Source organism: Aethalodelphis obliquidens, unplaced genomic scaffold (assembly GCF_003676395.1).
Source record: "Aethalodelphis obliquidens isolate GAN/ISIS:26980383/991018 unplaced genomic scaffold, ASM367639v1 scaffold22, whole genome shotgun sequence".
NCBI lineage: Eukaryota > Metazoa > Chordata > Mammalia > Artiodactyla > Delphinidae > Aethalodelphis > Aethalodelphis obliquidens.
In genome coordinates this window covers 16578610-16591146 of record NW_020837966.1, presented here as the reverse complement: position 1 = coordinate 16591146, position 12537 = coordinate 16578610, and the positions used below count along the sequence as shown (strand labels likewise).

General features: G+C 40.6%; 1 protein-coding gene across 8 annotated transcripts in view; it reads left to right on the top strand.

Annotated features, from left to right (window-relative positions):
• EOGT (EGF domain specific O-linked N-acetylglucosamine transferase) overlaps positions 1 to 11541 on the top strand; it is a 37152-nt gene extending 25611 nt beyond the window's left edge. For 4 of the 8 annotated variants that reach the window (XM_027121356.1, XM_027121359.1, XM_027121361.1 and 1 more), the window contains 4 exons: positions 1088 to 1149; positions 3429 to 3548; positions 8358 to 8460; positions 9050 to 11236. In XM_027121356.1, coding sequence (XP_026977157.1) covers positions 1088 to 1149; positions 3429 to 3548; positions 8358 to 8460; positions 9050 to 9196 — 432 coding nt within the window. In that variant the 3' untranslated portion in view covers positions 9197 to 11236. Of the gene's footprint in view, positions 1 to 1087; positions 1150 to 2094; positions 2212 to 3428; positions 3549 to 8357; positions 8461 to 9049; positions 11452 to 11492 lie in introns of those variants that run through there. The other 4 variants (XR_003435879.1, XM_027121357.1, XR_003435880.1 and 1 more) reach the window with 4 other exon arrangements.
• The last annotated feature ends 996 nt before the right edge of the window (positions 11542 to 12537 follow it).

Below are 12537 nucleotides of genomic sequence, written 5' to 3'. Positions count from 1 at the left end.
ATTATTCTCTCTTCTGGGCAAGGACACTGAGGCTTATAGGTTAAAAAACATGCCCGAGGTCACCCAGCTAATGAGCAGAGTAATGAGGGGTGAGCCAGGTTCGTCAGGGTCTGAGCCTGCTTCTTCAGCAGAGCGTTCCACTGCCCTAACACAATTTGACCTTGGAGGAGACTGACCCACCTTGCCTCCCAGTCCATCGGGAAGGGGCAATCAGCTGCTGGAAAGAAATCCGGTGGAAGGGTAGCATCAGTGGGTGCTGCACTGCAGCCATCGACGTTTTCAGATCCAGCTCCGCAGATCGCCCAGATGCTCTTGCCCAAAGGTGGGATTTGGTAATTCAGCTCCAATACCAAGCCAAAGAGCGCCCAACTGGCTGCTTTTCTCCCAGGCTTGGCATCTCTTGGAGAGGCAGCTCCCAGGCAGAGAAGAAAGCACCTTTCTCTTTTCCTTGACTCGTGAAAAGATAGCAAAACCCAGATGCTCTCATTAAATGATGGTTCCTGCAATCCCGCCCTACTTCAAGATTAGAATTGTGAGGGACATAGAGAACCATGGCGATGCATTCGATGATCGATTAATCATGCTTAGTTTCTCTTCGCTAAAAGTATAGTTGTTTTCCTGCGTAGAGATGTTGAAAATGTTTTTCTGCCCGGAATTTAGTATTTTCGGTGGGTGAGGTTCCAAAGCACTAGGGGTTTGTCTGAAATGAGATAATGGGTAGGAAGAAAATTCTGGAACAAAGTAGGTACCCAACGAATATATGTTGAAAGTTGAGGGACTATTGCAATAACAATAGCTAACACTTCATGTGCGTCTATGTCAAGCCCTTTGCTCTTACAAATTGTCACCCCGCAGCCTCATAGCAACTCAGAGCAGTGCAATTTTAGGGAGGTAGCGTATCCTCCCTAAAATGCAGGCGTGGAGCCTGCACTTGAACTCAGTTAAGGGTTAAACACAATAGACCTGAAGGATATTTAATGCTTGAAAAATATTTTATATGAAAAATAAAAATTTGGGGACTCCAAGGTAAGTAAAACAGAAGAGAAGGAAGGAAAAGAAATTCTAAAGGTTTCTCTTATTTTCCCAGCTTGTAAATGCACTGAAAACGGTATCTACATTTGAGGTCCAGATTGTCGATTATAAGTATAAGTAAGTAATAACCCACTCTTGGGCAGACACTGTCGTCTTTGACTTTGATGAGTTAATGGGTGAGAGGAAGGACTTTGTAAATGGGAGTTGTTGGCGCATGTAGACCTGGAAGGGACAAGCGGACGCCATCGGTGAATGAAATGGGCAGGTGAGGACCCCGGGCGTAGGGGGCGGAAGCTCTTCAGCTGTGAGGGGCCTGATGCTGCCGCACCATCCCTTTTTTAAAGAGAAGTGATGAATCCTGATTTTCATTTGAAATTTCTGAATTTCTAAAAGTCGGCAACTAATTCCGAATTTAAAAAAAATGTTGTAGACTTCACTTGCCTGCTAGCTGCTGGGTTTCAACTTCTGACCTACACTATGGGAATAATTAAGGGAATAATTTGAGGTTCATCAAATAATATGAGGCTTCTAAAAATCTTTTCAAATATTACATTTCTTTTAAAATTCTGATACAAGTAAACAGCTTGGAAAGACAGAATCTGTCTATCATTTACTGTCTAGGTAACCCGTGTTGACATGAAAACAATAATACTGTAAAGATAATACATGTTCCTGGTAGAAGAGGTCAAGCAGTACAGAAAGGTTCCAAAGGAAAGTGAAAACTTTTCTCTCCCTCCTTGGCCCACCCACAATCATCGTCTTGTTGTCCAAACAGTTTTTTTCTATGTAAAAAAAAAAAGTATACATATACCAGCATAGGGTGCCTGACACAGCTAGGTTTAAACTTACTGGTAAGTGTGGGAGTTTTGCACCTCATTCATTATACATTTGTTCATTTATACCACTCATCTTCATCAGGTACCTACCGTGGGCCTCGCAGTAGGAATGCAGTTATGAAGGAAGCATGGCTCTTGTCTTGAGGACCTCAGACACTGAATATGAATAAATAGCAGTTGCAAGAACAGCTGTCATTTATTGAGACTTACTCTTATGCTTCCCTAGCTCTGTCTCATCTCCCTCTTCTGAGAGTCTTGTGAGGTTGGCGAAGCTATTCCTATTGGACGGGTGACACTTCGCCACGGTGACTCCCCTCATTGCCACCTGAGGAAAAATGTGGAGGTAGAAGAGGGCCCGGGGTCAGGATGAAAGAACTGGGCGGGGGGGCACCTCTGAGGCTCTGTCGCTGACTGGCTTTGAAGAATACGTAGGGGTTTCCCCGATGAAGGAAGAGTGACAGTAAATTCAGACCTTGCCAATCTGAGGGACACAGTAGTAACCTAACGGCATCGAGGTTTGTGAGTCCTGACCTTTGGGCCTTTTCCAGAAGTAATAACTCCACGGATGTATTCCCCCGGACAAAAGCCCCTCCTTGCCTCGGTATCGGTTGGCATCCCTGGGGAAACTGAGGCACATGGACCTCGTGTGAGACACACTTGGTGGCTTTGTCTCCCTTCCCTTGTGCGGAGTGTGGGGTTTCTGTTCTGCTGGGAGAGGAAGCTCTTTAAAGAGGTGAAGCTGATTAAGAGGAAATTTGCTTTCCCTTCTTAGATGCCAGCGGACCTATTTATTTTTCTTCACTTGGAGTGGGTGGGACTGGGAGATCGGATTCCATTATGTTTATTCAGAGTGTTAGCCTCTGTCCAGCATTTCTTCCCAGCCTCACTGACTTTCGGTTCAGCATTTGCACATCTTTTAGTGTCTTGAATTCCAAGACTACTTTTACAGTCCGAAGGTGCATACAATTGTGGATTTATCCCTCATAAATCCACAAAGACAGGAAAATGCCGTCATGGCATCCAAGACAATCTTAGGAGTACCCAGATGGTAATCGAATGACTCAGATCATTTTGTAAAAATTCCTATATGATTTTAAGGAAATAGTTTTCAGTTTGGTACAAATATATCATAACATCACTTTAATGCTTGCTAATTTCATTTTTCATAAAGAGGGAGCAAGCCTCAGGCTCAGAGCTCTGCCTTGCAATGTTATCTACCTAGATTGGAATAATGCTTTTTAGTTTCATTATATCTATTTTTACAGTTTTGTTCATGTCATGAGTTACTGGTTTTCCATTTAAGACAGGTATAAAAGTTTTCTTCTAAAATAAGAAAATGTAAGTTTAAAAAAAAGGGAGCTTAACTTAGAGAAAATGTTATGAAGTAATTAAGTTGTTAATTTCTGGAGTAGATTTGAAATTGGCAAAAAGATATGGCAGAACGTGCTTTAAATTGGGAAAGATATTGTATAAACGCTGTTACCATGAATCATGAGCTTACGCAACTTAATACTTTCCCTCTCCTCCCCTTTTTTCTTTTGTTGTTCTTTATGTTCACAGGGAACTTGGGTTTTTAGATCAGCTAAGGATCACGCATAACACGGACATATTTATTGGAATGCATGGAGCTGGTCTTACCCATTTACTTTTCCTTCCAGACTGGGCTGCTGTGTTTGAACTGTAAGTGTTTGGGGACAGTTTTACATTGAGGCAGCTGATAATGCTTTTTCTGCCAGCTGAGGCTTTCATTCAGAGCATCAAAAGGCTTAATATTTAATCATTACAAAGAAGTCACATCATGTAGGCATCTAAAAAGAAAAAAAGACCTAAAACTAAAAATGTGAAGTCTGCAGCCTGCCATTGCCCTTAGCAAGCAAATATCTCTTTCCTTCCCCATCTCAGCAGGATTCGGGAGATGTGAATCTATGGTTTCCTTCCTCTGAGTGCATTTCTGTGTTCCTGTCAAACTGAAAGCATCTCCCTGCAATCAGTGTAATTATTGTGTTAAAAGAGAACCTGGGGCTTCCCTGGTGGCGCAGTGGTTGAAAGTCCGCCTGCCGATGCAGGGGACACGGGTTCGTGCCCCGGTCCGGGAAGATCCCACATGCCACAGAGTGGCTGGGCCCGTGAGCCATGGCCGCTGGGCCTGCGCGTCCGGAGCCTGTGCTCCGCAACAGGGAGGCCACAACAGTGAGAGGCCCGCGTACCACACACAAAAAAAGAGAACCTGTGTGTTGCCCACCCATGTTCATAGCCGCGTTTTTCCATTAGCCAAGAGGTGGAGGCAACTCAGTTGTCCATTGACTGTTGAATGGATAAACAAAATGTGATACACACACATCCAATAGAATATTATTCAGCTTAAAAAAAAAAAAAGAAATCCTATCTCATGCTATATGACAGGGACGAACCTTGAGGACATTATGGTAAGTGAAATAAGTTACTCTCAAAAGCACAAATACCGTATGATTTCACTTATATGAGGTACATAGAGTAGTCAGATTCATAGAGACAGAAAGTAGAAGAGGTTGCCAGGAACTGGGGGGAGAGGTGAACGGGGACTTAGTGTTTAATGGGGACAGAGTTTCACTTTTGCAAAATGAAAGCATTCTGGAGATTGATCACATAACAATGAGGTATACTTACCCCTGAACTGTACACTTATAAATGGTTAAGATGGTAAATTTTATGTCATGAGTTTTCTACCACAATTAAGAAAAAGAGAGAGTTTGAGTACCTGTATGCCTGGGTGACGAGCACAGCTCCAAACACAAGCCCACCACTTTGCCTAGTGCTCACTGATTCCATACACAGGGAGACTGAGGCCTCAAGGGGAAAGTAATCTTCCCAGAGTGTTCCTTTAACTCGGTGGTTGGTTATGGAGACGTGGACTTCTCTCCTTTAATAATTCTACTCTGGATACCAATAGTGATTACTGTTACCTGATTTCCCCTCCTTGCATCTAAATATTTTTATTTTATGGTTGCATTTTAAAAATGACTTGGCATTTCTTCTTTTCTTTTTTTTTTATTTGCGGTACGCGGACCTCTCACTGCTGTGGCCTCTCCCGTTGCGGAGCACAGGCTCCAGACGCGCAGGCTCAGCGGCCACGGCTCACGGGCCCAGCCGCTCCGTGGCACGTGGGATCCTCCCGGACTGGGGCACGAACCCACGTCCCCTGCATCGTCAGGCGGACTCTCAACCACTGCGCCACCAGGGAAGCCCTTGACTTGGCATTTAAATGAGAGACTAATTAGAAAAAAGTTGTCATGAACTTCCAACACCCTGAAAAACATTTAAATATATATATATGTTAGAGAAATAGCCAGATAATTGTAGATTCTATTTCAGTTCTTCATTTCTTCCAGAGAGGAAGGGAGGGAAGGAAAGAAATGTCATTGAGAAATCTCAGGCCTTGGAGGTCAACAGACCTGGGATGAATTTCTGCTTTGGAGGATATGTTACCTACCCCAAAGCCACGTTCATATGTACAAAGATGGGGGTATTAGGAGTTAATATCTAGTTCACAGTCCTATTGATAAAGGTCCCCTCCATTCTTTAATCCTATTCTGCTTTTGGAAAGTTAAGATAATTTAGTTATGGGAATATTTTTAAAATAATCTCTCCCACTCATTTGTGTGTGTGTGTTTCTATAAACAGTTTTATTGGGACATAATTTACACACCATACAATTCACTCATTTAAATCGTATAATTCAATGGTTTTAATATATTGACAGAGTTGTGCAACCACCACCATAACTTTTTTTTTTTTAACATCTTTATTGGAGTATAATTGCTTTACAATGGTGTGTTAGTTTCTGCTTTATAACAAAGTGAATCAGTTATACATATAGATATGTTCCCATATCTCTTCCCTCTTGCGTCTCCCTCCCTCCCACCCTCCCTATCCCACCCCTCTAGGTGGTCACAAAGCACCAAGCTGATCTCCCTGTGCTATGCGGCTGCTTCCCACTAGCTATCTACCTTACGTTTGGTAGTGTATATATATGTCCATGCCACTCTCTCACTTCGTCCCAGCTTACCCTTCCCCCTCCCCATATCCTCAAGTCCATTCTCCAGTAGGTCTGTTTCTTTATTCCTGTCTTACCCCTAGGTTCTTCATGACCTTTTTTTTTTTCTTAGATTCCATATATATGTGTTAGCATACGGTATTTGTTTTTCTCTTTCTGACTTACTTCACTCTGTATGACAGACTCTAGGTCCATCCACCTCACTACAAATAACTCAATTTCGTTTCTTTTTATGGCTGAGTAATATTCCATTGTATATATGTGTCATATCTTCTTTATCCATTCATCCGATGATGGACACTTAGGTTGCTTCCATCTCCTGGCTATTGTAAATAGAGCTGCAATGAACATTTCGGTACATGACTCTTTTTGAATTATGGTTTTCTCAGGGTATATGCCCAGTAGTGGGATTGTGGATCATATGGCAGTTCTATTTTTAGTTTTCTAAGGAACCTCCATACTGTTCTCCATAGTGGCTGTATCAATTTACATTCCCACCAGCAGTGCAAGAGTGTTCCCTTTTCTTCACACCCTCTCCAGCATTTATTGTTTGTAGATTTTTTGATGATGGCCATTCTGATTGGTGTGAGATGATATCTCATTGTAGTTATTTTTTTATTAAAAAATTTTTTTTCTCATTGTAGTTTTGATTTGCATTTCTCTAATGATTAATGATATTGAGCATTTTTTCATGTGTTTGTTGGCAATCTGTATATCTTCTTTGGAGAAATGTCTATTTAGGTCTTCTGCCCATTTTTGGATTGGGTTGTTTGTTTTTTTGTTATTGAGCTGCATGAGCTGCTTGTACATTTTGGAGATTAATCCTTTGTCAGTTGCTTCATTTGCAAATATTTTCTCCCATTCTGAGGGTTGTCTTTTGGTCTTGTTTATGGTTTCCTTTGCTGTGCAAAAGCTTTGAAGTTTCATTAGGTCCCATGTGTTTATTTTTGTTTTTATTTCCATTATTCTAGGAGGTGGGTCAAAAAGGATCTTGCTGTGATTTATGTCATAGAGTGTTCTGCCTATGTTTTCCTCTAAGAGTTTGATACTTTCTGGCCTTATATTTGGGTCTTTAATCTATTTTGAGCTTATTTTTGTATATGGTGTTAGGAAGTGTTCTAATCTCATACTTTTACATGTACCTGTCCAGTTTTCCCAGCACCACTGATTGAAGAGGCTGTCTTTTCTCCATTGTATATTCTTGCCTCCTTTATCAAAGATAAGGTGACCATATGTGTGTGGGTTTATCTCTGGGCTTTCTATCCTGTTCCATTGATCTATATTTCTGTTTTTGTGCCAGTACCATACTGTCTTGATTACCGTAGCTGTGTAGTATAGTCTGAAGTCAGGGAGCCTGATTCCTCCAGCTCCATTTTTCATTCTCAAGATTGCTTTGGCTCTTCATGGTCTTTTGTGTTTCCATACAAATTGTGAAATTTTTTGTTCCGGTTCTGTGAAAAATGCCATTGGTAGTTTGATAGGGATTGCACTGCATCTGTAGATTGCTTTGGGTAGTAGAGTCATTTTCACATTGTTGAGTCTTCCAATCCAAGAACATGGTATATCTCTCCATCTATTTGTATCATCTTTAATTTCTTTCATCATTGTCTTATAATTTTCTGCATACAGGTCTTTTGTCTCCTTAGGTAGGTTTATTCCTAGATATTTTATTCTTTTTGTTGCAATAGTAAATGGGAGTGTTTTCTTAATTTCACTTTCAGATTTTTCATCATTAGTGTATGGGAATGCAAGAGATTTCTGTGCATTAATTTTGGATCCTGCTATTTTACCAAATTCATTGATTAGCTCTAGTAGTTTTCTGGTAGCATCTTTAGGATTCTCTATGTATAGTATCATGTCATCTGCAAACAGTGACAGCTTTACTTCTTCTTTTCCGATTTGGATTCCTTTTATTTCTTTTTCTTCTCTGATTGCTGCCACCACCATAATTTTATAAAATTTTCATTATCCCCCCAAATAAACTCAGTACTTGTCAGCAGTTACTCTCATTCCATCCTCCTTCCAGCCCCTGGAAACCACGAATCTACTTTCTGTCTCTATAGATTTGTCTATTATGGACATTTCATATAAGTGGAATCATACCATATGTGGGCTTTTCTGACTGGCTTCTTTCACTTAGCATCATGTTTTCAAGGTTCATCCATGTTGTAGCATGGATCAGTACTCATTCCTTTTTATTGTCAATAATTATTCCTTGTATGGATATACCACATTTTATTTATCCATTCATCAGTTGGTAGACATTCAGGTCGTTTGCACCTTTCGGCTATTGTGAACGCTGCTGCTATGAACACGAATCTCTCTCACTCTTGTTTACCGTTTATAAAACCTTTTGTAAGAACATATTTGGGAGGTGAATTTTTTCCCCGGAGAATTGCGAATTGGCCAGCAATCCCAGGCAAAAGCCCCATGTGTGGATGCCCTTGTGTCCTTAGATACAACTGTGGAGATGAACGCTGTTACTTGGACCTGGCCAGGCTGAGAGGCGTCCACTACATCACTTGGAGAAGGCAGAGCAAAGTCTTTCCTCAAGATAAGGTAAAGTTCAGGACAAAACTCATCCTGTTTTCTTTTTAATTGGTTTAAAGTGTCTAGTTAATGTGACAAACTATCTTTGAACTTCAATCCAAAGATAAAATGGTTCTTCTCTGGAATGGAATCGTGAGTTGCTGTGCTTTATATTTGCAAATTGGGGGAAAGGAGAAATTAATTACTCTCTCTCTTTATGTGGAAAAGAGAACTTCATGAAATTTGGGCCTAGAGAGATCTATTAAATTATTTAGAGACGGGATCAGGAAACTACAGACCAGTGGGCTAAATCTGGCCCTCCAGTTGTTTTTATAAATAAAGTTTTATCGGGACATGGTCCTGCTCCTCTGTTTCTGTGTTGTCTGTCTATGGCTGCTTGAGCACTTCATTGGCAGGGCTGAATAATTGTGGTGGAGACTTTGTGGTCCATGGAGCTGAAAATATATGTTATGTGGCCTGTTACTGAAAAAATTTGCCAACCTCTGATGTAGAGCATAAACTAAAATAGTTCTTTGGCCAAAGTAAAATAACTTTCTTCTTGTTCAGAAAACCACATCCTCAACACCTTACCAATTTGTCTTTTGCTTCGTCTGTGCAGGGCCACCACCCAACTCTGGGGGAACATCCGAAGTTTACCAACTACTCTTTTGATGTAGAAGAATTTATGTACCTTGTCCTTCAGGCTGCAGACCACGTATTGCAACACCCGAAGTGGCCATTTAAGAAAAAACATGATGAGCTGTAAATGTGTTGGGTCTTTTTGCCAAAAGGGAGTGTTTAGACGGTCCTCCGCCCAGACTCACCTCACAGTTAAATAGGTAAAACAGCCTGTTTTCTCCTAGCCCCAAAGTACCTTTTTTTAATACCAAAACATGCCTTCAGGGTATTACTTATGTGTTTTATAGTCTTTAACTGTTTCATGTGATTGTTGTGTCATTGCTATTTATCAAGATACTCTTTTTGCACTGAAAACTTTACTTTTTATAGTTCAGAAACTGGGCCTGGGCTCACGGCCATAACTGAGCTTTTTTCTTAGGGATACCAAAGTTTGCAACTTTCTTAGCTTTAGAATTTGTAAATGTTTTTATAGCATACCATGAGCTCGTCATTCAAGAGGCTTCCAACTTGTTAATGATATATTTGAGCAAATTCACAACTCATTGATTTGCCATGACTTGTCCACAGCACAGTTTGTAGTAGGAAAGGAAAACATGCAAACACACACACACACACACACACACACACACACACACACACACAGAGTTGTGGTTCTCAGTACCAAGCTATAGGCCCGTGTTATAGATTAAACAGTATTAGAAACAGATCTGTTTAACTGTATCAGAGTCTAAACTAACTCCTGCTGAATTCTCTGTTGTATCTTTTTAGTCAATGCCAGGTTATCTTCGTCAAGAACCTGAATTAACCATGCTGTTGCATTAGTTGATATTTTGAACTAATCATGTTCAAATCATGTTTTCCTCACATGTAACAACCACATATGATAAAAACAAATGAGGACGTCCTGTAGGACTGTTTTGTGTACCTTCTAGCTGCTTTCCACTGGTTCCTTCTTAGCCGTGGAGAGCATTTACAAATCACATTGTGGTTTTGTTGCACACGTGCTTGTAAGTGCGTAGACCTGCGTGTATGCGTCTACCTCTTTTAGCATGGAAGTATTCCAGTCTTCGATTTTGCAAACTTTAAATTAGTCACAAGGGGAGATTTTTTTCCCTATGAAAAAAGTAAAGACACGCACACACAAAAGGTAAAGACATGCATGAATTATCCAATTCAAAATGAATAAGAAGCCATAAGAAAGTGCTGCTGATGAAACAGCGTATCTGAAATGCAGTCCCACTCTTTGAATGGGCTTCATTTCCTATTGTCTATGAACTTTCAATTTAGTGGTCAGAAACCATGGATTTATTTTACTGTAAAATGTGGAGTTTACATTTTATTAACACTTGAGCAGTCTAATTTAGAGACTAGCAACTTCTATTTTTTTAAGTAGGGGATTAACAGAGTACAGCAGAGCTAAGGATTTAAAAAAAAATATTTTAGAGTTGTAAAAAAAAAAAAAAGAATATGCAGCAGAGAAGTGACCTGAGAAATCTAAAATATTTATTATCTGGACCTTTACAGAACATGTTTGCTGACTCCTGCTTTAAAGGATTATGAACAGTTTTCTAGAGTTGAGGAATATTTATTAAAATATCTGTCAAGGAATTAGTGAATCACTGTAGCAATAGCTTTGATTTGAGATCTTAACATTGTTTTAAAAGACTGACAACATATGAATTTTGAAATGAGTGGTGTTGCTGCCGTCCTTTGTCCAGTATACTGAGTAACCACTGAGATTGCTCACATAAAAGGAGCTGTCAAGACCACATTGCACTTCTAGTCAGAGAGGTGTAAACATCTGAAAAAATGGCCTCGAGAAAGGTTTCAACAGTTTATCTTCTTACGTCATTTAAAAAACTATGTGGCAATGCGATTCTGTAGATGATCAAGAATTTCAGACGTTGAGAACAATTTCATAATAAAATGTTACATTTGCATATTTCACATTTAAAGAGACAATATGTTTTACAGAAACAAGAAAATACATTAGATACTTTATGGAACTCAGTTTTATCAGACTTTTTTGATGGGAGCAAAGGAAGGTCTTCAAATTGTTATAAAATGTAAAGACTGCTCTTTTTATGAAGTCTTTGAAGAGGTGCATGTCATTGTTTGTACATGTGGGGTATGGCCTTGGAATAAATCGTTTTACAATTTATTTGAATACTGGACTATTTTCAGGGTTTTCTGTGTCTGAATGTCAGATGCTTACTTTTTTTTCCGGCAGTCTGGCAGCTCTAGATTATACAAATTGAGTAGCTCACTGATGAAGAATTCAGCTTAAGGAAAAATTGTACCTTACAATTATTTAGCAGTTTATCATATGATGCTTTCACAAATGTTATATTGCATAATCTTTTTAAAATGACGTAAGAATTGTTCCCATTTCTATTTATTTATTTATTTGTTTATTTATTTAGTTATCTGGCTGCTCCAGGTCTTAGTTGCAGCACGCGGGATCTTCATGGCTGGATCTAGTTCCCTGAACAGGGATTGAACCTGCGCCCCCTGCATTGGGAGCGTGGAGTCTTAACCACTGGACCACCAGGGAAGTCCCAGAATTGTTCCCATGTTTAACGTGAAAAGAGTCAGATGCTGTTTAAAGGACTTCTCTAAAGATCACAGGTCTTCTGATTCCATGTCCATAGTTCTCCATTTATTCACTCAATTATTTACTATTGATGGAGCAACTACTGGGTACCATCTCTACTCTAGGTTCTGGGGATACAGCAGTGAGCAGAACAGAAAAAAGTCCTTGCCTTCATGGACCTTGCGTTCCGGTGGAGGAGACAGATATTAACCTACATAAGGGAAATATATTGTGTGCTGGATGTTGATACATGGTATGGACAAAACTAAAACGGGGACAAGGGATGTGGCGCTCTGGGGTGGGGTGGAGTTGGGCACCCTTAGGTAGAGGATAAGGAAATCCTCGCTGAGGTCACCTTTGAGTCAAGATTTAAAGCAGCTAAAGGAGGAGGAAAGTAGACAGCAGAGCAAAGAGCATCCCAGGAAGACCGGATGGTGCGTGCCAAGGTCTTGAGGCAGGAGGATGCCTGGTGTGTTTGAGGAACAGCAAGGAAGCCAGTGTAGCTGGAGTGATCGAGGGGCAGAGGAGTAGGAGATGAGGTCAAAGAGGCAATGGGCTTGGGGTGCAGATGGCAAGGCTCTTGTCCTTTGATGCTTATGAGTTGGGAGTCATTGAAAGGATCTCAAACAGGAGGAATGACCCGACTTACTTTGAAGAGGCTTTGAAGAGGCTAACTCTAGCTGTTATGCTGGGAATAGACTGTGGAGGGATGCCTTAGGTCGTGTTCCCTGGGAAATAGACTCTGGGATGGAGATTCATACACAGGTGGGTCATTGGGGAAGAGGCTCATGATTAACACCTGTGAGGAAGGGGCCCAGTCTTGGGTGGAGGGAGGAATGGCGCTGCAATGCAGTAGCAGGAGAGGCCTCAGGGGG